This window comes from Oncorhynchus mykiss, chromosome 4 (genome assembly GCF_013265735.2).
Source record: "Oncorhynchus mykiss isolate Arlee chromosome 4, USDA_OmykA_1.1, whole genome shotgun sequence".
NCBI classification, from domain to species: Eukaryota; Metazoa; Chordata; class Actinopteri; order Salmoniformes; family Salmonidae; genus Oncorhynchus; species Oncorhynchus mykiss.
In genome coordinates, this window is record NC_048568.1 from 11,600,082 (window position 1) to 11,627,307 (window position 27,226).

The window sequence follows — 27,226 nt, forward strand, 5'->3', positions numbered from 1 at the left end:
TAAATGTTCATCTTTCCATGACCAAACATATCGGCGCAGCTCTGACAAAAGTAGGTCAGGTAGCTTTTTCACGTTTTGTATTATTGCACCTGTTTTCATGCAGCGTGATCAGTGATGCATGAGTAGGGCATATCATGGTTTCAGACTACCTCATGTCAATGCCATGGAAACAAACGTACTACTATAAGTGTTTGTGCCATACCCAGGACCTACAGAATGCTGTACGACTCCAATTCTCATCACAGAAAACATTAGAAGTCATTATGATCTTTGGGAGTATGGATGTCAAGTCCTGAAACACATTTAGTTACAAACCCCTTGTTCTTGCAGCTGAAAATATCCACGTACAACAAGTGGCCCCTGACTCGAGAGGATCAGGGGAAGACTGTTACAATCTCCGTAACACAGCAAAGGCACAGTCCATGGAGCTGGAAGTTGGACGACTTGGGGTTAATGCTGCCTCGTGTGCTGCTGAACTCTACTGGTCCTGGCCTCCCTCCAATGCCAGATGAGATACCAGTCCAGACAATGGTTTTACCTGTACCTGCAGACGGGGTCATCCCCATTCACATACAGCTCTCAGATAAGGTGGCAACACTCACTGTAGATGTAAGTGGCCATTTCAAAATGACTGTTTCAAAATCACTGCCAACTTCCAACAATGTACAGTATCTCTCTTTGTATTGAACTGTACCTGGGTTAGGTACCGCAGTACGTGGTCAAAATAAAGATATGATCATTTGTGATAATATTTTTTAGGCTTCATTCAAGGACGGCTATAAGATGCTACAGGTCTATAGCAGCTACAAGTCCCCCAGTAAATCGTACCTGCAGATCCAGAAGTCCCGTTCAACTCCACAGGTAAATCTCACAGGGATGGTTAAGACATCCAGTCATTAAATACATGTTACCAAATGACTTTGTCCCTCCTAGGAGATTGAATGAAGTCATGCTGAGACTGAGGCCCTAGATGTCATAGATGTGTGAGATGCTTTAGGCTTGAGCACCTTGCGCTAAAAATGGACCATTTCATAAACGCCAGCAACATGGCGAGATCCTCGTGGTATATTTACTCTAAGTGATAAACCAAACTTTGATTTTCTGAAGGTTGACGTCCCGCTCCAGTTGACACTGCAGAGCAATTTCCCATTGAAAGAGTTTCACTACCTGGTAAGTACCTCAAGCAGTTTACCTGTCATCTAATGATACCTTAAAATATTGATCTTCATGTTAATCTCATCAGTTGGTATCCAAAGGTCCAGCATTCTTCTCTTGTCTCCCCTGTTTTCAGGTGATGTCCAGGGGACAGGTGCTGTCTTCTGGAAGAGGCAGCTCTTCTTCCCTCACCCTGACCCCACAGGAGTCCTGGGCTCCCTTGGCCTGTATTGTCGTGTACTGTGTGCATTCAGATGGCGAGATCTTCAATGATGCACTGCATGTTCCCATCGCCCAAAATCTAAAAAACAAGGTAGTTGCCACCCGCTGTTTAACTTTGAACATTTGTAGTGCTGCGCCAGCTCAAGGTGCAGATTGAGACCCCCGCTGCCCTTCATCAAATCTCTCAACTGAATCGTTGGAATAAGTAGCAGGTAACCTAGCAGTATAGTCATTCATGATCCTGACTGTGATATTCTGCCCCAGTATATCGTGGTGTGACCTCTCTCTGGCAGGTGTCTCTGAGCTGGAGTGAGGACAGGGCCAGGCCTGCTGATGAGGTGTCTCTCAAGGTGTCTGTTGCTGAGCCCGGTTCACTGGTGGGGATCCTGGTGGTGGATAAGGCAACACGCTGGCCCCACTCACACAATGACATCACCAAGGACATGGTGAGGAAGACCAATGTTGTAAAAGGAAAAAGAACGGCCTAAAAACATGCGAACTTGACTGCCACAGAATTTCAGTAATGTAAGGAAAATGCATGTAAGCAGATACTGTATGTACTTCTTGTTTTGAAAGACATTGTTTGTTTCACAAAAGAGTGCGATCCACTCTGTGACCTTGGACTAGATAGTACCAGTGATGGATGGGCAACTTTGTTGGGGGTGGGGGTCACAAAAAAATCCAAATTTACCCACACATCTAGTCAAAACTTTTTACTGGCCCCCATCTTTTTATTTAACCTTTGTTTAACTTGGCTAATCAGTTAAGAACAAATTATTATTTACAATGACGGCCTAGGAACAGTGGATTTTTACCTTGTCAGCTCGGGGATTCAATCTAGCGACCTTTCAGTTACTGGCCCAACGCTCTAACCACTAGGCTACCTGCCACCTTGAAGGTGGAGATACATTTTTCCTGCACATTTCCTGCAATCCTACACATTTTGCCACGGGGCAGAGAGAAAATGTTGCAGTTTTAAAGTCAGTTTACTGCAAATCTACACATTTTGCAACTGTATAACACATTTAATGGAATTCTACTCATTTTGCCATGGGGTACAGACATTTTTGCAGTTTTTAAGCTAATGTCTTGCAATTCTACACACTTTGCCATGACTTATGCCATGTTAACATTACATCTGAGTGAGAAGGACAAACAAAATCAATGGGGGCCCACTGGAGGTCAGGTTCCCCGGGGCACATGCACGGTTGGTATTTGGCCAACTTTAATACAAGTTTAGATAGCTGGATAGACTAACACACCAATCAAAAGATTGTTAGCTGACCCATGTTAATTGAGTGACTGTCAGTAACATGAGAGAAGCTACTGATGCACAATTTCTAAATTGTACCTGGTGTATTCTACTATTCTAACTCTCAACAGTAAGTTGAGACCCATATTATTTTTTTATTTATTGTTGTTTCAACCCTCTTCTATCCTCTCCTCCTTTCCTTTCCTGTCCTCCCTCACCCCCCTGTGACAGTTCATGGTTCAGGTAATATTTGGAAATTGATCCGCAGGCCTTCAAAAGGGGGGGGGGCTTTTCGTTGTTTTGTGATTCCCTTACAGCTTTTCATCGTCTGACTTTAATGTGCACCACACATGTTTTTTTATTTGATTTATTTCATCTTTATTTAAACCAGGTAGGCCATTTTACATTATGTAATATCCCGTGCAAGTACACCTATGAATCACTTTCTATTGCCCCCACCCAAGTATCGGTCAAGTGTAAACGAAGTCACTATGAACTGTCTGTTTTGAACCTGACCAAACAGGTTTTAACAATGCATTATATTTTTGTCTTTGGCTGTTTTGTTGTGCTGTGTAGGTTGTAACAGTAGGAGGCTTTAGTGAATGATGGTGTTTTTTCTCAGGTGCTGGAGGAGATGGCAGAGTACGGCAGAAAGACGACAGGCGACATGAGAATGGGAGATCCCTACTCCATCTTTACGGTGGCTAGCTGTGACCTTGACAGGCATATCAGATGCCATAACACCATCACACATACTGTATATCACATTCCTAGGAAAATGTGCATGTTTCTTATGCTCTTTGTGATTGTTTGCTACATCCCCAGACATCTGGCATCATGGTTTTGACAGATGCCAAGTTGGAGAAGATGGGGGAGCAATTGAGACCTCAATTTCGTAAGCTCAGATATAACGACCCACAAAGCGCATTGTGATTCCAGTACGCCTATGTGTAGTATTTATCTTGGCTGTATTGACCCCCGTGTTCCCTACAGCAGGGGAGGGAATCCAATTGTTTGGAGATGAGGGGGATGATATGGAACAGGAGGAGCAGGAGCCTCGGGAACGCAGGGACTTCCCTGAGACCTGGCTGTGGCTGGACACCAACACAGGGTGATGGACAGGAACCATGGTCCATAATACGCTGGAACACACACACACAATCACGCACGCACGCACGCACGCACACACGCACACACACACACACACAGACACAGACACTCACACACACAGTATTTTACTGACAACATGCATTTCATTATCTTGGTCACAGGGATTCTACCACAGTTGAGTTTCCTCTGACTTTACCAGACAGCATTACTACCTGGGTAGCCACTGCCTTTGTCATGTCTGCTGATCTGGGCATAGGCATCATTGAGACCCCTGCAAAGGTACTGTACTATACCCTTTAGAAGAAAAGGAAAAGCTGTACACTCTAATAGCTCCGATGCAATATTTATTTACCAACTTTTCCTGTACTATATCCTCACACACGCCCTGATCTGCATTGTTGGCGCCGTACAAGTCATTGTTCATTCCCAGATAGACTTACTCTACTTTACTCGACTCTACTTTACTCTATGATACTCTACTTTACTCTATGATACTCTACTTTCATGTACGATACTCTACACTACTCTACTTTCTTATACAATACTCTACTCTACACTACACTACTCTACTTTAATCTCCGGTACTCTACACTACTCTACTTTACTCTACTTTTGTCTACTCTACCCTTCTCTACTCAACTTTCATCTACGATACTCTACTCTACTTTCATCCACTCTACTCTTCTATATACCCTTCTCTACTCTACTTTAATCTACAATACTCTACTTTACTCTACCTTCCTCTCCTCTCCTCTCCTCTCCTCTCCTCCCTCCCTCCCTCCCTCCCTCCCTCCCTCTTGTGTTTTCAGCTCACAGTGTTCCAGGACTTCTTTCTGTCCTTGAATCTACCTGCTTTCATCATCCGAGGAGAGCTGCTGGTCGTGGAGGTCACTCTCTTCAACTACCTCAAACAGGATCTCGAGGTGAGCTGCACTGTCTGGCATCAATGTGCCTGTCAGATGTCTCTGGCATAGCCACTTTGATATTGAGAATCTCTCTCTACAGTCAGTGGTGTAAAGTACTTAAGTACAAATACTTCAAAGAACTCCTTAAGTCGTTTTTTGGGGTATCTGTGCCTTACTTTACTATTTATATTTTTGACAACTTTTACTTTTACTCCACTGCATTCCTAAAGAAAATAATGTACTTTTTATTCCTTACATTTTCCCTGACACCCAAAAGTACTCGTAATGTTTTGAAGGTCTAATTCACGCACTTATCAAGAGAACATCCCTGGTCATCCCTGCTGTCTCTGATCTGTCAGAGTCACTAAACACAAATGCTTCGTTTGTAAATTATGTCTGAGTGTTGAACTGTGCCCCTGTCTATCCGTAAATTAAAAAGTTGTCTGGTTTAAGAAATATTTAATGATTTAGACTTTTACTTTTGATACTTAAGTACATTTCAAAGCAAATACTTTTAGACTTTTACTCAAGTAGTATTTTACTGGGTGACTTTCACTTTTACTTGAGTCATTTTCTTTTAAGGTATCTTTACTTTTACTCAAGTATGATAATTAGGTACTTTTTCCACCACTGACTATAGTACATCTAACAGTATTTATTTCATTTTTTGACACATTCATCATAACATATTTAAGCAGTAAGGCCCGAGGGGGTGTGGTTATATGGCCAATATAGCACGGCTAAGGGCTGTTCTTAAGCACGACGCAACACGGAGTGCCTGGATACAGCCCTTAGCTATGGTTTATTGGAAATATACCACAAACACCCAAGGTGCCATATAGCTGTTAAAACTGGTTACCAATGTAATTAGAGCAGTAAAATAAAGGTTTTATCATACCCGTTGTATAAGGTTTGCTATACCACGGCTTTCAGCCAATCAACATTCAGGGCTCGAACCACCCAGTTTACAATTACAAATAGAATCCTGTAAGGGAGTTGCAGCCAGAACAAGAATGAACCAGTTTGGATGTTTATATGCTAGAGGTAACAAAGCATTGTACCCATTAATCCAACAGGGACCTATCCCAGGAATATCACTCCCCTCTATGTGGAGCAGGACCTAAGACAATTCATTTATCATAGTTCTAATCTGTAATATTGTTACGGGACAAACATCTGGGGGTAAAGAACAGTTTGTTTTACCTCTAAATACATTCCATGTCTTTTGAGAAGCGTGTAATGTGATCTGGGCGACTTCCCTTTCTTCCCTTTCTCTTGCTCTTATTCTCCACTTCCAGGTGATGGTGATTGTTTCCCAGAGTGACTCGTTCGAGTTTGTCTTCCCGGACAATGAGGAGCTCTCTATGGCCAGTACACGTACTGTGTCTGTGGGGAGTCAGAATGGAACCTCTGTCCTATTTCCCATCAGGCTACTGGCCCTGGGGGAGATCCCAATCTCAGTCGAAGCCAAATCGTCTGTGGCCTCTGACGCCGTCCGCCGGATGGTTCTGGTCAAGGTACAGGTCACAAGTTTCACTTTACTTTGATGAACGTACAAGTCAGTGAAAGCAATTCATTTTTTCCCCCTAATTGGAGTATCAAATGAATGTGTTCGTTATTTCAGCTCAAACACACAAATCTCGTTCTTGTTAAACTTCTTCAAAGGACTTTTCAGTCTCACCCAGGTTGTATTGCATATTATTGTTCCTTTGTGCGTAATCCTTTTTCGTCCATGTTGTTTTGGTAGCCTGAAGGACTTGAGCAGTCTTTTTCGAAGACCATGTTTCTGGAGCTGGTGGGGTCAGAGAAAAGCCTTTCCAGGGAAGTGGCGTTTACCTTCCCTGCAGATGTTGTGGAGGGCAGTCAGCGAGCACAAGTGACTGCAGTCGGTACGTAAACACATCCAGCTTGGCCTCTTCCGCTCCAAGTCACAAGCTAGTGACCAAAAACTCATTTTCGATGGTCTTCTTATAACGAGCACGGTCACAATACATTAGACCTTTTTATCACCACGTTACCCCTATAAAATGTCGAAGCGAACGCTCTTTGAAAACACCCGAGAAAGAATGTCTAGTGAAGACAAAGCCTTGAACACGTTGAATCATAGATTTCTGTGGAAAATAAGGACATGTTTGGCAACGTTTCGTTCTCTTTTTTTATGGTCAGCAGCTGTGTGAGTGTTTTCTTACCCTTTGGAGAATGGAATCCTAAAGAGTGCTGCATCTGTCACTCTAGTCAACCTGTCAATCTAGCGGGCTACTTTGGATGCTTGTGTTTGTTGTCCGGTAAACATGCTTGCTGTTTTAAGTGGCAAATCTTGTAAATATGTCAGGGAAGAGCAAGTCTGGTTGTTACTTGTTTGACTAATTGTTTGTCACCATATTAAAAGAAAGCTCTTTTTTTTTAAACGTGTTAAGTTGTCACCACATGGGTTCCTTTGGATGTTGACAGGCCATAGAGATCTTATTCAACTATTAGTGTTCTAATTCCTAATTCTTTGGGATGAGCTGTCTCAGTCTGGGGATGCATTGTGAGAGTTAGACCAAGATGTCATTTCTCATGATTTCTCTCTGGTTTCTGTCGTCTTTTCTTCATTTTCCTTCTTGGTGGAGAAGGTGACATCCTTGGACCGTCCATCACGGGCCTGGAGTCCCTCATCCAGATGCCTTCTGGTTGCGGGGAGCAGAACATGATCCACTTTGCTCCCAACATATATGTCATCCAGTATCTGACCGCGTCTGGACAAGCTGACCACGATACCTTGATTAAAGCCACGTCTTACATGATGAAAGGTGCTAATAATACCAACTCATGCCACTGAGCGGAAATTTGCATGATGAAGATGAATAGTTAACCTTTTTGTCCCTTATCAATGTAGGTTATGAACGTGAACTGTCCTACCAGAGAGAGGACGGTTCCTTCAGTGCTTTTGGGGATAGTGACTACTCTGGAAGCACATGGTGAGAAAACTTGGCTTGTGGTTTTCTGTCTGTCTGTCTGTCTGTCTGTCTGTCTGTCTGTCTGTCTGTAACCCTGTATCCATGTATCCATGTTTTCTCTCTGAAGGCTCTCTGCGTTCGTACTGAAGTGCTTCCTGCAGGCAAGGCCCTTCATCTCCATTGATGGCAGAGTGCTGGTCAGTACTGCTGCCTGGTTGGGGGCCCAGCAGGGGAATGATGGGGCTTTCTTGGAGCCCGGCCGGGTCATTCACACTGAGCTCCAGGGAGGCCTGGATGGCCCTGTATCTCTCACAGCCTACGTTCTCATGGCTCTACTGGAGGATGACACCTACAAGGTGGGAGTCATGCTACTATTAGATTCTGTGCTACACTATTTTGTTTGTTAAATCTGAGCCTGTTAAATCTGTGGTTGACGTTTTCTCTGTTTCTATTATTCAGGACATGTATGCGAGCCAGGTTTCCGGGGCCCTGGTGTTTTTGGAGACCAGGCTTGCATTAGGCATCTCCAGTAACTACAGCCTGTGTCTGACCACCTACGCTCTGACCCTGGCCAACAGCGAGAGTGCAGAACGAGCGCTGGCAGAGTTGATGGGACGAGCAGAGATGAAGGGTAAACACTTGGGGAGTTGGATGGGGATGGATGAGACACCTCTTTACTAAGGTGCTGGTTACATCTAAAAACATTTCAAGAGGAATTTAGAAAACACACAATTGTTATTTCTTGATTAAACTTTCTTGATTTCTGCATGTTTAATAGTATGTTATTCTATATACAGTTGAAGTAGGAAGTTTACATACACCTTAGCCAAATACATTTAAACTCAGTTTTTCACAATTCCTGACATTTAATCAGAGTAAAAATTCCCTGTCTTTGGTCAGTTAGGATCACCACTTTATTTTAAGAATGTGAAATGTCAGAATAATAGTAGAGAGAATGATTTACTTCAGGTTTTATTTCCATTCCCAGTGGGTCAGAAGTTTATATACACTCAATTAGTATTTGGTAGCATTGCCTTTAAATTGTTTAACTTGGGTCAAACATTTCGGATAGCCTCCCACAAGCGTCCAACAAGAAGTTGGGTGAACTTTGGCCCATTCCTCCTGACAGAGCTGATGTAACTGAGTCAGGTTTATAGGCTTCCTTGCTTGCACACGCTTTTTCAGGTCTGTCCACAAATTTTTGTGTAGAATTGATGTCAGGGCTTTGTGATGGCCACTCCAATACCTTGACTTTGTTGTCCTTAAGCCATTTTACAACAACTTTAGAAGTATGCTTGGGGTCATTGTCCATTTGGAAGACCCATTTGCGACCAAGCTTTAACTGATGTCTTGAGATGTTACTTCAATATATCCACATAATTTTCCTGCCTCATGATGCCATCTATTTTGTGAAGTGCACCACGCACTCCTGCAGCGAAGCACCCTCACAACATGATGCTGTCACCCCCGTGCTTCACGGTTGGGATGGTGTTCTTCGGCTTGCAAGCCTCCCCCCTTTGCCTCCAAACATAACGATGGTCATTATGGCCAAACAGTTCTATTTTTGTCTCATCAGACCAGAGGACATTTCTCCAAAAAATACGATCTTTGTCCCCATGTGCAGTTGCAAACCGTTGTCTGGATTTTTTATTGCGGTTTTGGAGCAGTGGCTTCTTCCTTTCTGAGCAGCGTTTCAGGTTATGCCGATATAGGACTTGTTTTACTGTGGATATAGATACTTTTGTACCTGTTTCCTCCAGCATCTTCACAAGGTCCTTTGCTGTTGTTCTGTGATTGATTTGCACTTTTCTCACCAAAGTACGTTAATCTCTAGGAGACAGAACGTGTCTCCTTCCTGAACGGTATGATGGCTGTGTGGTCCCATGGTGTTTATACTTGCGTACTATTGTTTGTACAGATGAACGTGGTAACTTCAGGCGTTTGGAAATTGCTCCCAAGGATGAGGTCTTGGCTGATTTCTTTTGATTTTCCCATGATGTCAAGCAAAGAGGCACTTAGTTTGAAGGTAGGCCTTGAAATACATCCACAGGTACACCTCCAATTGACTCAAATGATGTCAATTAGCCTATCAGAAGCTTCTAAAGCCATGACATAATTTTCTGGAATTTTCCAAGCTGTTTAAAGGCACAGTCAACTTTATGCATATAATCTTCTGACCCACTAGAATTGTGATACATTGAATTATAAGTGAAATAATCTGTCTGTAAACAATTGTTGGAAAAATTACTTGTGTCATGCACAAAGTAGATGTCCTAACCGACTTGCCAAAACTATAGTTTCTTAACAAGAAATTAGTGGAGTGGTTGAAAAAAAAGTTTAAATGACTCCAACCTAAGTGTCTGTAAACTTCCGACTTCAACTGTACAGCGGAAGCCTTGTCTTCTAGATGTTGATGTAGTTAATTTGTGTTTCCCACCATTACTTCCTCTGTTTGCAGACAGTGTTCCATCCTGGAGTTCATCAGGCATAGGGCTTTCTGAGTCATGGCAGCCGCGCTCCGCAGACATCGAAATGGCTGCCTACCTGCTGCTCTCCCTCCACAAGCTATCCAGGCTGGAGGAGGGCTTCAGCCTCATGAAGTGGCTCAGCCAGCAGAGGAACTACTTGGGAGGATACAGCTCCACACAGGTAAGGAAGGAAGGGTCCGTCTCTGATCCCATATCAGCAAGGCTGGTTCAGAACATATGCATTTCAAGGGTCACTGTGTGTCAGTGACGAAACCCAGATCTGTTAGACTTGGTCAGAATAGAAGCATTTAAAGAGTCAATCTCTGAGTCCAGATCAGTTAAGTTGGCTCAGAACATACTGCATTCCAGTTTCACTGAATATAACCAAAAGGAACATTCACAAAACCCAAAAGAACAATCCTCTAGTTTAGTGTCTATGGAGCCTGTTCTGTGTCAGTCACAGGGATTGAAATTAAGTCCCTCAAGTACTGTGAGGCACGTTGTGATAAAATGGACCACTTTACCCAAAGTCCCACCACGGACAGAGTTAGGGTATAACAAGATATTAGGGGCCCAAGGGCTTACAAGAGATACACAGTGACGATAGGAATAAGGATCAACAGGCTGTATTGAGCTGGCATGCAGCTACCCGTAGAGCTGGAGAGAGGATAATAATAACCAATGGGGAAGAGGGAACAGCTGCTCTGTCTGTGTCAAATCGTTAGGGAGACTGTCTTTGGCTGGCTGGGCTAAAATAAAAGTTATTGTAAGCAGCCCAGTTCGTGCTCAGACACTCAAACAACATCCAAAGCAAAAAACAGATATTGGTTTCATTCTGTGGGAATTGGCATTCATTTATTGAAAAAATGTTTTTCTCGAAAATGGCCTCTTCTTGCCTCCACATTTGGAAATTAAGTCTAGGGCTGTCCAAAATGGTACCCTATTCCCCTTCATAATGCACTATTTTTGACCAGGGCCTCTAGGGCCCTGGTCAAACGTAGTGCCCTATATAGGGAATAGTGTACCATTTGGGACTCAACCGGAGTCTAGCTGCTTTATTGTCCCTTTCTCTCCTCAGGATACAGTGATAGCCCTGCAGGCCTTGTCTGAGTATGCAGCCTACAGTGGGTCTCAACTCATCAATCTCCACATTACAGTCAACGCAGCACCCTCAACCACAGTGGCCAGCTTCCACATCAACTACACCAACTATTTGCTATACCAAAGCCGAGAGGTAAAATAAAAATATCCCCATTCAAATAAATATCTAAAAACTATCTACCGATAAAGAACAAAGCAGCGCATGATTCTCCAGGTTGGTGACACCTTAGTGATGATGTTGCAACTGATTGCTGGGATTTACATTTCAGATCGAGACAGGCAGAGAGGTACGCTTAAAGGTTTCTGCCAAGGGCCAAGGATTCGCTCTGTTTCAGGTACCGATAATCTTAAATGTACTTGATGTCACGTCTGCCAGCAATTTCCATCAATCTCAATAATGAATACCTGTCACCCTGGTTTTATGATCATAATAGTAACCCCACCATGCCGAGCAATGTTGCGTCAGTAAGAGATTACATGACATTACAGACAAAAGCTAAGCCACCCTTGCTGGGCTATTGTAGTATTCACATGAACCCCATGACATAGAGGTTGCCAGTGCCTAGAACATTGTAATTATCAAGGTACAACACATGAAAACTAAATGCTCAACTGCTGTGAATGATTACACATACTCCTGCATCATACCAATGACTAAACTCATATCAAAATTATAAGAAATAACCTAAATATATAGTAAAAATTTCCACTTTGCAGTGTTATTGAGTACTATCTCATGCTGACACTGTCTGATTGTGTCCCAGGGAGTTTATGGTGGAGCCTCCTGCTGGAAAGTGGCCTGTAGTCTCAGTCTTCTTGACCTGTTTTCATACCTGTGAACGGGCTGCAATAAATCAGCCCGTAGTCATTTTGAAGAAAACAATCTGTCTGTCAGTTAAACAATGGAAATGAAACTTGCCTGTGAATTGTTTTGCTTCTCCTGTCCTTTATTTATATCTCTCAAATGATTTGTTTCTCTCTCGCTCTCTCGCTCTCTCTGTCTCTCTCTGTCTCTCTCGCTCTCTCTCTCTCGCTCTAGATTAATGTGTTTTACAATTTAGAGAGCAGAGGGTTGTCACGGAAACGGAGAGACACTACACAGGAGGCTTTTGATTTGCACATAGAGTTGTTTGACAATAACATGTACTACATCCATCTTTACATTTGCACAAGGTAAGGGTTAGGGTCTGGCTTGGTAACACACATTTACAACTTAAAAATGAAAAACAAGAGAGACAACTCTGTTTTTCAATCGCCTGCTGTTAAATAAGACCGATATTGGAAAGGACCACATGGTCTGGCGTGCCAGTATGCTACTAAAGGTTTAATACCTGCCACGTTTGAGACAGATATTTATGTATTTTTCTCTTCCAGTCTGTTGGAGGGCCAAGACATTAACCAGACTGGCATGGCCATTCTAGACGTGGGCCTTCTCAGTGGCTTCATCTTGGCTCAGGATGGCATCGAGACCAACGATCTGGTTCGGAGTGTGGAAACGCCTCCGGGGAAAGTCATCCTCTACCTGGACTCTGTAAGTGTTACTATTATATATATATATATATATATATATATATATATAATTCAGAAAGTATTCAGACCCCTTTACTTTTTCCACATTTTGTTACGTTACCTACCGCCTTATTCTAAAATATATTCAATTGTTTTTTCACCCTATACCCCATAATGACAAAGTAAAAGCTTTTTTACATTTTTTTTTAATCATGTTTACATTAAGTATTCTGACCCTTACTCAGTACTTTGTTCAAGCACCTTTGGCAGTGATTACAGCCTTGTCTTCTTTGGTATGATGCTACAGTGCCTTGCGAAAGTATTCGGCCCCCTTGAACTTTGCGACCTTTTGCCACATTTCAGGCTTCAAACATAAAGATATAAAACTGTATTTTTTTGTGAATAATCAACAACAAGTGGGACACAATCATGAAGTGGAATGACATTTATTGGATATTTCAAACATTTTTAACAAATCAAAAACTGAAAAGTTGGGCGCGCAAAATGATTCAGCCCCCTTAAGTTAATAATTTGTAGCGCCACCTTTTGCTGCGATTACAGCTGTAAGTCGCTTGGGGTATGTCTCTATCAGTTTTGCACATCGAGAGACTAACATTTTTTCCCATTCCTCCTTGCAAAACAGCTCGAGCTCAGTGAGGTTGGATGGAGAGCATTTGTGAACAGCAGTTTTCAGTTCTTTCCACAGATTCTCGATTGGATTCAGGTCTGGACTTTGACTTGGCCATTCTAACACCTGGATATGTTTATTTTTGAACCATTCCATTGTAGATTTTGCTTTATGTTTTGGATCATTGTCTTGTTGGAAGACAAATCTCCGTCCCAGTCTCAGGTCTTTTGCAGACTCCATCAGGTTTTCTTCCAGAATGGTCCTGTATTTGGCTCCATCCATCTTCCCATCAATTTTAACCATCTTCCCTGTCCCTGCTGAAGAAAAGCAGGCCCAAACCATGATGCTGCCACCACCATGTTTGACAGTGGGGATGGTGTGTTCAGGGTGATGAGCTGTGTTGCTTTTACGCCAAACATAACGTTTTGCATTGTTGCCAAAAAGTTAAATTTTGGTTTCATCTGACCAGAGCACCTTCTTCCACATGTTTGGTGTGTCTCCCAGGTGGCTTGTGGCAAACTTTAAACAACACTTTTTATGGATATCTTTAAGAAATGGCTTTCTTCTTGCCACTCTTCCATAAAGGCCAGATTTGTGCAATATACGACTGATTGTTGTCCTATGGACAGAGTCTCCCACCTCAGCTGTAGATCTCTGCAGTTCATCCAGAGTGATCATGGGCCTCTTGGCTGCATCTCTGATCAGTCTTCTCCTTGTATGAGCTGAAAGTTTAGAGGGACGGCCAGGTCTTGGTAGATTTGCAGTGGTTTGATACTCCTTCCATTTCAATATTATCGCTTGCACAGTGCTCCTTGGGATGTTTAAAGCTTGGGAAATATGTTTGTATCCAAATCCGGCTTTAAACTTCTTCACAACAGTATCTCGGACCTGCCTGGTGTGTTCCTTGTTCTTCATGATGCTCTCTGCGCTTTTAACGGACCTCTGAGACTATCACAGTGCAGGTGCATTTATACGGAGACTTGATTACACACAGGTGGATTGTATTTATCATCATTAGTCATTTAGGTCAACATTGGATCATTCAGAGATCCTCACTGAACTTCTGGAGAGAGCTTGCTGCACTGAAAGTAAAGGGGCTGAATAATTTTGCACGCCCAATATTTCAGTTTTTGATTTGTTAAAAAAGTTTGAAATATCCCATAAATGTTGTTCCACTTCATGATTGTGTCCCACTTGTTGTTGATTCTTCACAAAAAAATACAGTTTTATATCTTTATGTTTGAAGCCTGAAATGTGGCAAAAGGTCGCAAAGTTCAAGGGGGCCGAATACTTTCGCAACGCACTGTACAAGCTTGGCACACCTGTATTTGGGGAGTTTCTCCCATTCTTCTCTGCAGATCCTCTCAAGATCTGTCAGATTGGATGGGGAGTGTCGCCACACAGCTATTTTCAGATCTCTCCAGAGATGTTCAGTCGGGTTCAAGTCCAGGCTCTGGCTGGGCCACTCAAGGACATTCAGAGACTTGTCCCAAAGTACCTCTTGCGTTGCCTTGGCTGTGTACTTAGGGTCGTTGTACTGTTGGGAAGGTGAACCTTCACCCCAGTCTGAGGTCCTGAGTGCTCTGGAGCAGGTTTTCATCAAAAATCTCTCTGTACATTGCTCCGTTCATCTTTCCCTCGATCATGACTAGTCTCCCCATCCCTGCCATTGAAAAACATCCCCACAGCATGATGCTGCCACCACCATGCTTCACCGTAGGGATGGTGCCAGGTTTTCTCCCGATGTGATGCTTGGCATTCAGGCTGAAGAGTTCAATCTTGGTTTCATCAGACCAGAGAATCTTGTTTATCATGGTTTGAGAGTCCTTTAGGTGCCTTTTAGCAAACTCCAATCGGGCTGTCATGTGCCTTTTACTGAGGAGTGGCTTCCGTCTGTCCACATTAAGGCCTGATTGGTGGAGTGCTGCAGAGATGGTTGTCCTTCTGGAAGGTTCTCCCATCTCCACAGAGGAACTCTGGAGCTCTGTCAGAGTGACCATTGGGTTTTTGGTCACCTCCCCCAATTGCTCAGTTTGGCTGGGCCGTCAACTCTAGGAAGAGTCTTGGTGGTTCCAAACTTCTTCCATTTAATATTGATGGAGGCCATTGTGTTCTTGGGGACCTTCAATGTTGCAGAAATTTTTTGGTACCCTTCCCAAGATCTGTGCCTCGACACAATCCTGTCTCGGAGCTCTACAGCTCCTGTCTCGGAGCTCTACAGCTCCTGTCTCGGAGCTCTTCGACCTCTTGGCATGGTTTTTGCTCTGACATGCACTGTCAACTGTGGGACGTTATATAGACAGGTGTGTGCCTTTCCAAATCATGTCCAATCAATTGAATTTACCACAAGTGGACTCCAATCAAGTTGTAGAAACATCTCAAGGATGATCAATGGAAACAGGATGCACCTGATCTCAATTTAGAGTTTCATAGCAAAGGGTCTGAATACTTAAATACGTACATAAATAAGGCATTTCTGTTTTTTATTTTTAATACATTTGGAAGAATTTCTAAAAACTGTTTTTTTGCTTTGTCATTATGAGGTACTCTGTGTAGATTGATGAGGGGTATTCAAAAAAAAATCAATTTTTAGAATAAAGCTGTAACGTAACAAAATGTGGAAAAAGGGAAGTGGTCTGAGTACTTTCCAAATGCCCTGTATATATCCTCACCTCTTCCCCTCCGTGTGGTACTGTTTGTCTATGTGTGGTGTGAGGTGTGTCTTCTACTACTGTACTGTGTGGCATGTCTACTGGTTCATGTAACAAGACCGTCAATAGGATATACCCTGTGGCACTCTCGTTCAGACAATGGCGAGGAGGAAACATATCCCTCATTGAGATAGATCTTGAAACTCTTGAGTACACAATTGTTGTCATAGGAACTCATTACAGAATGGAGGCCTTGGAAACATTAGTCAGAAGTCAAAACTTGTGTTACATGACCCCAAGTTCACTGTTCAGCAGGAAAAACCAACTCTCGTTTTATTTCTCACGTTGACTCCCTCCTCAGGTGACGACAGAGGAGATGTGTGTGAAAATCCCTCTAGTCATGGACTTCAAGGTTGCCAACGTCCAGGATGCAACGGTTCTCATCTATGATTACTACGAGCCCAGTAAACACTACTTAAGTTTCGACACACATTCAAAATGAGGCATGAGATTACTAGGTGGACTTGTGCCTGTGAACTAATTGTTTCCTTTCTTGTCTCATACCAAGGGAGGAAGACGGTGAGGACATACCAGTCCTATTGGAGGCATGACATGGACGCCTGCTCATTCTGTGGGGAAGACTGCAGCCAGTGTAAAGGACAGATGGCCTATGTGTCTAACAGTGTATCTGTCTCCCACCATTGCCACCATGTGGCCACTCTTGCCTGTTCTCTCCTTGTCCTCCTGGCCTGTAGCTTGTAAAAGAGATCTGTATAGACTTTTTATACCATTTAGGTTGTTTAATAACAAATAAGTGGAAACTGTGATTTTACTGGGGGAAGTGTGAGGTATTTTTACTTTTTTTCAATCAAGGTTTTATTAAATCTCGCACTGCAGTATATTTTGTCTTAGGCATTTCAAAGTCATGCACTGGAATGTTTGTGAATACTGTTTAGAATTTTTTATTGGACTTTTAAGTGAAATATAAATAGAGGTGCCAGAGCGCAGAACATTGCCCAGGTCGTCGCTGTGAATGAGAATGTGTTCTCAGTCGACTTACCTGGTAAAAATAACGGATAAATAAAAATTACAGGCATATTATGCATTTATTTTAATTCTTCTTGTTCTTCTATTTGAATTCTTCTTTATTTGAATTAATTCTTCATCACTTTTAAGGCATTAATGACAAGTACAATATAGTATTTCACAATTAATATAATGACTGACTGTCACAATCTGATATGTCTTCATATGTTGGGTATGAAAGTGTACAATGTAATATAAAGTCTGTTGAATAAAGAGAAAGACACCCTTCTCTGAGAGTAGACTGACTGACCTGAGAGGAGTTGAGAGCACTTTAGTAATACAGGTGTAGGATCTTAATTGTATCACCCTGTTGTTGCAGGAAATGTCCTGCACAGTAGGAAATGAAAATGTTTAGTATGTTCAAGGTTTAAAAAGTCTTCTAAAGTTTGTAATTTCCACTTAAACATGTCAGACTTGATTTGCCCTAACTGAAAATGTATCAACCCCTACAAAAATATCCATTCATTATAATCCACACAATAATTCACATTTCCTGTTGCTGCAGGATTATTTTCCTGCTGTGACAAACTGGTCAATTTAAGATCCTACACCTGTATATACTCAAGTGGCTGGCAACTGGAAACGGCAGAACAGATCAGACAACAAATAGTTCACAACACCTCCAGCCTCTCATGCAGACCTTTTTGAAGTAAATGACAGACAGTATGCATCGGCGCATACTCTGGGAATACCCATTACCCATTGCAGATTTTAAAGATCCAATGAAGCTGTTTTGATCTCAATATCAAATAATTTCTGGGTAACACTTAAGTACCTTACTGTGATTGTTTTAAATTAAAATGGTTTAAAAAAAAAATGCTTTTTAGCAAAAAACTATTTATCAAGCAAGAATTTTGCTAGGACAGTCTGGGAGTGGTCTGAGTGACCTAGGGGCCTAATTTGAGGAGCCTAATTGGAGGGATATGTAACCTGAAAACTAGCTGTTATTGGCAGAGAGGAGGGTGAACTCTCTTTGTTATTGGCCTATTAACTTATACCACCTGTTGATGTAGCCAGGTGGTCCAAAACCCGACCAATGCAAAACAAGCTGAAATTTCAGGCAGTCTCTTCAAACAGCTCTTACATTAAAAAAGGGCGTTATCATCATTATCGTAATTTCACAGTATTGTAATGAAACAGCAGGGAGCAGGTCTCGAACACCTCGGCCTTCTAGCCCGAGGTCTGGCGCGCTATAGAGTATTATTCCAGTCTCATAGTATGGAAATATACATAAAACACAGGAAATAGCGCTTTTGACTGCACTTTAAAGAAAACATTGACCCATTTTATATTATTTTGTGCATCTCTGAGCGATGTTCTGTCGATTCCTGGCGGCATTTCATGTGTTCATGTGTATCTGAGCTAGCCGTTTAAGCAGACAGAAATACAGCTGGTATGACAAGTTTTGCTCGCTGTATTTCTGCCTGCTTGAATAGCTCAGATACACATGAAAACATGACATGAGAATGGAAATCGATAGAACATCGCTCACAGATGCACGAAAACAATATAACATTCAAAACGGGTAAATATTTTCTTGAATACAACAAGCTGTCTCCATGACGATGAATTACAACAATCACACTGCCCTTACTGGTCGCAGAATGAGGAGAAGAGAGAGTTACGTGAATAAGGTGATAACATATGAGTGGGGTTGGAGAGCTGGCCCTGACCGAACAAAGTCAAGCAACCAACCCACTGGGCACACACTGGTTGAATCAACGTTGTTTCCACCTCATTTTTAGGAAATTACGCTGAATTAACGTGGACTAGACTTTGAATTGACGCCTGTGCCCAGTGTAGTGTATGACGTTAGTCTATTAGGTCATTTCTGACCTTATGTTCTGGATCCTTTGTAATATTCGGAGTTGGTTTTTCTGGGTCGATGGATGCCCTCTGGTCCTTGGCATGCTGTTTCACACTGCTGTTTTTAGTTATTGGCATTCCTTCTGACAGCAGGGGAAACACTTCTATCACTACATACTACTCCTTTGCTGGTAGTGTACTTCCATGGCAGATATTGGTAGAATCATTTTGTTACGATTCTTCGATATTGTACTCACTACCAGCATTGTAACGCTGATTACTCAGAAAGTGTGATGGATGTTGTTAATTCCTATAGTTCTGCAGAGTTGACATACATCTACCCTGTTGATTATGTAGGATTATTTTAAGTCACTGTTTTGTAGTTCTCAAATATGGTGAATCTGTTGTTTGGAATAGTAAGGGTCATTTAATATCTGTCTAGCTACTTTTTTTTTTTTTTTTAGCTCTGTGGATTATCTACCTAGTTACTACTTAGCTCTACCTTGCTCTATTCTGATTGGTCAGATGTAGGCTAATCGTTGGGACAGAACAAGAAGTAGTTAAGTTGATGCATGGGTGTGAAAATGGTCAGCTCAAAAGAGAGATCGGCATCCATCCAGTGTTTGTCTATAGAGAGTAATCCATCCATCATCTAAAGAACCTTCAAACTACTATACAATCAAATAAGCCACAAGGTTCTGTATATGTGTAAATGTCAATGAGCCGAAGTGTTGCTTCTTCCAGAGGAGGGGAACCCTGTCTTTGCTTACCGTTACCTGAGGCCTTGCAGGCCTGGGTCTGAACTGGACATATCCTGGGCTCTGATCAGCACCAAATGGCACAGACAGGGCTTTACTTTGGGTGCGTCTCTCAACTAGGTCCGTCCAAAAATCACTTCCTGCCCATCAGCCTGCCTCTGATCTCAGTTAGGGTTGCGTCCCAAATAGCACCCTATTTCCTATATACCGTGCCTTCGGAAAGTATTCCGACCCCTTCATTTTTTCCCACAATTTGTTAGGTTACAGCCATATTCTAAAATTGATCAACTTGTTTATTTAATCCGTTTAAGAATAAGGCTGTCACGGAACAAAATGTGGAAAAAGGGAATGAGTCTGAATACTTTCAAAATGCACTGTAGTTAGGAGGTGCTTTCAGGGTATATCAACAGTAGAAATGGGTCTGAATGTCATCTCCCACTGTTAACAGAACAACACTGGACTCAGTCGGAGATACCGGAGAGGGATGTCATGCTCAGGAGATATGCCTTCAGAAATGACCAAGGCAACCAGAGAGTCCTGAGCAGCCAAACCAGGAAGCAGGACAGTTAGAGGGATATTCAATGCAGCTGTGAATTACAGAGGTGTGTTGTGGACTTTGGGCCATATGTTACTGACTAGAGCATGCAGCACTTTATTTCATAGGCTCTGTTCCAAATGGCACCCTATTACCTATTTAGTGCATTACTTTTGACCGGGGAAAAGTAGTGCACTATATGGTAAATAAGGTATCATTTGGGACGTAACCATAGTAATTACATTGGCTTTGATAGCAACTTGCCTGTTTTTTCCAGCTTTATCATGCACACATTGCAGTACTGTTCAGTATGGAATAACACAGTGAGGTTTATGTCTGCAATAAGGACACAAGAGGAAGGGTTGTTTACTTGTTAGTGTATCTGGTCATGAGAGACTGACCTCTGGTTCCAACAAGGTCCAAAAAAAAAGGGAAGATACGTCCCTGTAAATAAACCCGTTTGCTCGCCGCACGCCCAGCCAGAAAATCGTGTGTCTAGACCTTGTGGGAATATAAACACAATAAAGGCTGAATATTTCCTCAGTGGAGAATCTTACTCTACACAAACACAAAGTTCTGGTTCATCGTTAGTCATTCTAAATAGAACAGACCCTCTTGTATAGCCTACATCTCTCCACCCCCACCGACACATGTAGCACAGACCACATTGGTCATCAAACAACACACAGGCAGGAATGTCAAAATGACTCTGTGGTTCAGTGTTATTTCAGAGAAGAAAATAATGTGATACTGTCAGCAACCACCTGGCTCCAATTGTCCAACAAGATCCAGTTACGATCATTTGTTGGTAAAGGACAAGGTTGCAACAAGACATCCAGCATTTTCGCTCAAGCCACACTAATTCATTTACCAAGGACACCCTTCCCATTTGAGCTTACCTCGTAGGCAATCAGACATAACTGATCGTCAGAGCAAAACCAGTGTCAATTGGGCTACGCTGGGACTAAAGATTGGGAAAGATTGGTCTTACTAGTGATGGATGAGGGAGACAAGAATCACAACACCTCTTCTTCTGGGGCAACAAGAAAATGAGTTCAAATAACCCTCCCTCAGATTTCATTCATACATTGTGGATCCTGGATGTTCTTCCCTCTGTGCTGACCATCACGGTCACCCATTTCACCACTAGATGGCAAACTTGCTCAAGGCAAAGTTTTGAGAGAAAGAAAAAAGTAAATGACTTTCCATGACAAAAAAGGTAACAACAGGAACCTTTTTATAGATGCTTTCACATCGCCTGAGTAAGTCAAACTGTGTGAGAAGAGAGCCTTTTTGACTGTCCCTGTTAATCGAAGGCAGATGGGCCGAGATCACTGCCAGAGACTCATAGACCACATGCAACACAATAATTAAGAAAATATGGAATCAGTGGAAGTGTAGCACATAACACAGAAACACCTATGATGTCTAGCAACAAATCCACAGTGTGCTAAGGTTCTCTTGGGGTGGATATCCTCGCGCCATTTTACATTACAAGTGTATTCATATAATGTCTATCTACAGTGAAAAGTGACACGACTGACCTTGGGTGAGAGGAACTTGGCTATCAGTTTGTTTGTGCCATCATGCTACTCCTTGCCACTCCTTGGCATGCCATGATGAGACGACGTTGACATGGATGCATTTACACACACATCTTTTGTCAGTAATTGGTCATTTGACCAATCAGATCAGCTCTGAAAAAGATCTGCTGTGAAAATATCTGATGTGATTGGTCAAAAGACCAATGAATGGAAAAAATATCAGAATTGGGCTGCCTTTGTAAAAGCAGATCTGGGACCAGGCTAAGGGTAACCATGACAATTAAACACTGCTCTTGCTCTGTTTGAAAGCATTCTCACAACTAAAACATACTAGTAATTAGAATCACTAAAGGTCAGGGGAGAGCCAGTAAAATAAAAAAAAATGTGGTAGGCTCGTTAATGCACCAAGGAAGTTATTTTCTCATTCTACTTAACGACTGCCTGGCAACAGCAAGTGTCATCGTTCAATTCGTTCCATTCTTTTATTCATACTAAACTGTCATGTGAATCTTGGTCAGCTAGGCGCTCCTCAGAACAAGGGATGCTTCTTCTTCATGCCCCAGTTTACAGGAATCTGGAGTGAACTGAGGCAGGCAGATATGCAGCGCAGATTTCCATAAACCCCAGAGCCTAGCAGATGAGATCCAGGCCTGGATGTATACGTACATGGCCGACGACTCGAGTGAGATTGTATGAATGTAGCATTCGTTTTGCTGACTAGGATAATGGAAGTCATAAAAGACAAATGTATCATTAAGGTTTCCCCGGGGATGGGAGTGAGGCAGTTTGGTAACGTAACACACAGGATGCGTCCCAAATGGCAACCTGTTCCTAATACAGGGCACTGCTTTTAACCAGGGCTCTGGTCAAAAGTAGTGCACTATATAAGGGATAGGGTACCATTTGGGTTGTGGAGTGAAAGCATCGTTACAACACAAGTCCATCCCACCATTGGAGAGAGCAGAGCAGTCCTGGCTGGAGGTGATGTATAACATTCATTAGTATTGAGCTCAGCTCGACTCAGGGGCCCAGGTCATAGAAGTCAATCCATAACCCCAGGGGCTTCCAAGGACTATTGACTCTCAGGATCCTGTTACAGCACTAAGCCACTGTGGCCCCTCGGCACACCCCAAGCTGCCTCTTCGAGGTCATCCGCAGAGGCAGATCAGGGAAAGGAAAATCCAAATGGATCCTTAGAGGATCATTATTAAACTGTCTGGTATGTCCAGGTGGGTTTGGTTGTCCAGAGGTTTGAGCTACTGTTGTTGTGATGACATGTTCCAACACTGGGGCCCCTGATTATCCCACACACAACTTACAGTCACTATGGGAGACCCCAGCCTCCAATTATTGGTTTCCATGGCCATGCTCTTCATAATTGTGTTGCGTCTCCCAATAATACATTACCATTACCCTAGTGACACTTACTGCATCAAGCTGAGGTTGCCGTTTATGGAAACAAGCATGAGTGGTCGTGGATGCAACTATTTACTCAATCACATGTCGACATGTGTTTGTGCTGTTTACATTGATGAAATCAGGGAAGGGAAACATTACAAAAATGTTCCCGTCTAAACATTGCTTATGGGATGTGGTTCCAGGGTCCAAGAACACTAAACTTTGAAAATGCTATTAGCTAACAGATTTTGGGGGGTATGTAAAAACAGCTCACTGCCCAAGGCATTTGGATTCAGTTTGTAATTGGCTAGTTGTATTTGGCTCGATATGTAACACACCGCAGTTCAACAGAACACAATAGGAGGTCTAGGTAAGAGCATGTGTCACAATCAAATAACTTCACTAGAGGCACATCCATTTAATGATATCCAGGAACGAAGAAAGACCTCAAAGAACACCCATAAAAATGGGTTACCATGAGGATGCAGATGACATAAACAAATAAAAATTCAACACCTACCAAGAATCACTTAATACAGAAATGCTCTGACAGATTTGGATTGGAGGGAGCTTTAATGCATGATCAATTGTGGGTAGGCTACTTAAAACGGTGAATGTAATTGCAACTAAGTCAACCTTGGAGTCACAAATATTTTCAGTTGTTTTGCCTGCCCTTAATCATAAAAGGCAACACCACCACATACGTATCCGTTGCCATGGAAATAAATGCAAAGGTTGAGTGCTAGCTTTCATAGATATTTATAAAAGGTATCACTAAATCGCTTTCGGGGCACTGTAACCCTTACAGTTTCAATGCCATACATGTTTTACTGTAATAACCCAAGTCTCATTATCTTAATATTCCAAAATTGCTTCACAGGACAAGTGATGGAACTTTGATTACATTTCTCGAAAACTCCCTTAAACTATAAAAGCCTACTCATCCCCTTCACATACCTCCTTTCATCTTGTGAGCCCAAAATTGCAGCTGTGTAATGATTATCTTTAGATTAAGCTGATAGGCCCCGAACACAAAGTCCCACTGCTGTCTACATAAGAATCAAAAGCAAACATGCCCTACCCACATAACCCTGATTTGGCCCAGAGCCAACTCATGATGTCATCCCATCCCTTGGAAAAGCCCATGGGGGAGCTCTCATTTGTTTCTGACAAAGAACCAAACATGACCTTAGTGTGGCTCGCCAGACGTGGTGATGATGATGCATGCATCTGGCAGGACTCGCTCATCTCATCCCGGGGAGTCATGGAAAGTCCTCTGGTCCTCTTCCCACCAGCTAACTCATAATTCAGTCTAGGGTTTCGCAGGCCAAGCACACCAAGTCAACTAGGCTAGCCACACTACTGGGAGCACCACTGAGAGATCAAAGAGAACGTTGTGATGTGAGACAACGTTGTGGGAGTTATACAACACGTTTTACTTAAAGCGCTGATGGAACTAATGTCTATTTTTTTCTGCCGCTAGGCTTGAAACAGCTGTGATTACATCGGGGATCACAGTACCTGTCAAGACAGCGATTCACTTGGCAAGCCCAGAACAGATCTGATGGTTTTCTCAGTTTAGTCAATTTAAGTAAATTGGGTTAATTTAGTACCATTAGTAGGCAGTTGCACGTATTCACTGTGATTACCATGGAACCTTTGCTCTTTGAAAATATGGGATAATGGTCATTCTGAAGATAATGAGCACTGTTGGTAAACGCGGCACTACACAATCACTTTTTACCGCCACAAGTTACTGCCTACTTATAGCATATAGTATATAACTGAGTAACTATTTTGTGTACTACAACTAGATATCCATTCCATTCCTTAGATGCCCATGAAATAATACAGTTCATTGATAACTACTATGGCTGTCAGTGATGTAAGTATGGATTGGAGCCATGATTTATGAATGGAAAACCTTTAACAGGGTCAAAAACCCACATCTTGTGGAAAAAACCTGCCTGTCTCCACCGAAAGGGCAAAAGGGCAGGCCCAGGAGTGCCTGTGGCCCTCTCCCTGCATACACGCCAAAGGAATGGATGATTGGCAGTGTCCGCAGGCCGTCTGTTGTAAATCATTCTCCAACATGCTAGGAGGAGAGGCCCGTTTATGGTCCCTTGGAGTGTGAGTGTTTCTCATTTGGGGAAAAACTGAGTTCAAAGGAGAGATTTGGGAAAGGAGCTTAGCTATGCTGCTAGGGTCTGGGTGGTAGTAGTAGTGTTGGTGGTGGTGGGGGGCAATTCTTCATGGGTTGGCCAAATATGACCAAAGGTAAAACGAGAGGCTCCAGCTTAAAGTCATTGAAAACGGCTTTAGAGCTTTCAAAAGCCTTAGCTAACTGTTAAGTTCTTAGATGCTGCCAGGCAAGGGAAGCTGCTGGGAAGTTGCCGCTTCAGCCCGGCTCTCTTATTAGCAGAAGAGCTTTCATTTATTTTGCCCAAGCCCAACATGAGCTTACTCGTACAAATTTAGACAGCTGCCCTACATTTTCCTTAACACAATCACCAATTTAGGATAATGAGAAACAGGCCACTGCATTAATCTTCTGTGGCACGTGTCGCCACTGCACATGTGAATGGACTAATGTATGGAAAACATGACGGTTGTGGCCATGCCTGATTCACACAGCGTTGCTTCCTTCACCTTGTGCGTGACAAAAACAATAGCCATTCTCAAAAGTATCAGTCTTCAGTCTTTCTGGGTGAATGCATCATAACATCAAATCTTCATCCAACTTTCTAATAAAGACATGACTCTCAACAATTTCCTCAAATAGTAATGGTAACACATTTGTCCTTGTGGAGGGCTCTCACTTTAAAGCTGCAGAGCTGGATAGAATCACTTATTTAACGCCTCAGTGGTATGATGCCAGATTATGTAGACTTCCAGAAGCAACATTTTCCACTGCTGCAGAGCTGGCTGGAAGCTAGGGCTTAGGGTGGAGAGCAGGACCCCAGGGAGGAGATTTTTCCGGATGCCCCATTCCTGCAGGGTGGGTAGTATCATATAGGCTCTGTCCCAAATGTCACCCTATCCCCTACATAGTGCACTACTTTTGCCCAGATCCTCATGGGCCCTGGTCAAAAGGAGCGCACCACATAGGGAATAGGGTGCTATTTGGGACGACGCCATTCTCTGGCCCAGAAGACATGTGGACTGCCTACACTTTTACATTGTAAGCCATAAAGAAAGTTACCGACGAACAGACAGATCTGCTGCACTATAGGGAGAAAATGTTTTTCGTGTGAATGTACAAATCCTCTTTGATGCAGATATTTTCATTAAGAAAGCTGCTAGGGTAGCTTTATAAGGTCAATATGATGATGAACTGTTATTAAACTGCTATTAAATTGATAAGTGCTTATGTTCATGTTTAAGTCAAATGAGACAGTACAAGGAGTATAGGTAAGTCCATGTTGTTTATAATTGTCATTGAAAACTGCTTTATGTCAGAACTTCTGTATCATCAAATGACATTAATTGAATGGTTTAGCCACCGTGTCTTTACCCTCAAATCTAGAATAGTCGCATTTGAACAATGTAAGCTTGACGAACAGTTCTGAAGGGATCTATGGCTCCAAATCCCAATGAATATGGGGCCTTCTTCCACAATGTGGTATCAATCACACTGCTATAAATTTCCCCAGTTTCTGGCTCAAACTTTGGCATATCCTCAACTTTAAAGACGGAAAAATATAATAAAAATGTGAGCGAGGGAGACAAGCTAATATTACATTTATGTATATACATGTATGTAGAGAACATACCCCTCAGTCAGTGGTCAAGTATTGCCTCCTCTGCTCCTCACCATATGCATTCTTTCCCCATTGCTTGATACTGTCGAGGATTCAACAAATATGTAATCCTTGAAAGCACATAGATTAGAATTCAGAAATTAAAAGCACACTCAAGCTCCATACAGTTTGGCTTTGCAGCCAGCACCGACTGATGTAAATGTTGCTGATGACATGAATATGGATAGAGAGGATAAAATGCAAGGCTCCATGTCAGCAACAGGGATATTTCAGACATGTTTTGCATTTATTTAAAGTACATCAACCTTTCAAGTGAGATTTATGTGTAAAGTCTACTGACTTTTTTAAGTCAGGCTGTATGTGAATCAATACACCCAGTCAATAAAAAAATATAGGCA

The 27,226-nt window shown here is 42.4% G+C and overlaps 1 protein-coding gene across 3 annotated transcripts in view; it reads left to right on the forward strand.

Annotated features, from left to right (window-relative positions):
• cd109 (CD109 molecule) overlaps positions 1-17,487 on the forward strand; it is a 22,802-nt gene extending 5,315 nt beyond the window's left edge. For 2 of the 3 annotated variants that reach the window (XM_036975630.1, XM_036975628.1), the window contains exons 11-33: positions 331-609; positions 760-861; positions 1,108-1,170; positions 1,292-1,468; positions 1,671-1,823; positions 3,252-3,329; positions 3,455-3,524; positions 3,623-3,740; positions 3,901-4,018; positions 4,549-4,662; positions 5,943-6,161; positions 6,392-6,533; positions 7,260-7,436; positions 7,523-7,604; positions 7,711-7,939; positions 8,043-8,214; positions 10,042-10,232; positions 11,130-11,285; positions 11,422-11,487; positions 12,192-12,325; positions 12,527-12,683; positions 16,302-16,404; positions 16,509-17,487. In XM_036975630.1, coding sequence (XP_036831525.1) covers positions 331-609; positions 760-861; positions 1,108-1,170; positions 1,292-1,468; positions 1,671-1,823; positions 3,252-3,329; positions 3,455-3,524; positions 3,623-3,740; positions 3,901-4,018; positions 4,549-4,662; positions 5,943-6,161; positions 6,392-6,533; positions 7,260-7,436; positions 7,523-7,604; positions 7,711-7,939; positions 8,043-8,214; positions 10,042-10,232; positions 11,130-11,285; positions 11,422-11,487; positions 12,192-12,325; positions 12,527-12,683; positions 16,302-16,404; positions 16,509-16,702 — 3,294 coding nt within the window. In that variant the 3' untranslated portion in view covers positions 16,703-17,487. The remainder of the gene's footprint in view (positions 1-330; positions 610-759; positions 862-1,107; positions 1,171-1,291; positions 1,469-1,670; positions 1,824-3,251; positions 3,330-3,454; positions 3,525-3,622; positions 3,741-3,900; positions 4,019-4,548; positions 4,663-5,942; positions 6,162-6,391; positions 6,534-7,259; positions 7,437-7,522; positions 7,605-7,710; positions 7,940-8,042; positions 8,215-10,041; positions 10,233-11,129; positions 11,286-11,421; positions 11,488-12,191; positions 12,326-12,526; positions 12,684-16,301; positions 16,405-16,508) is intronic. The other variant, XM_036975629.1, reaches the window with a different exon arrangement.
• Positions 17,488-27,226: the final 9,739 nt, after the last annotated feature.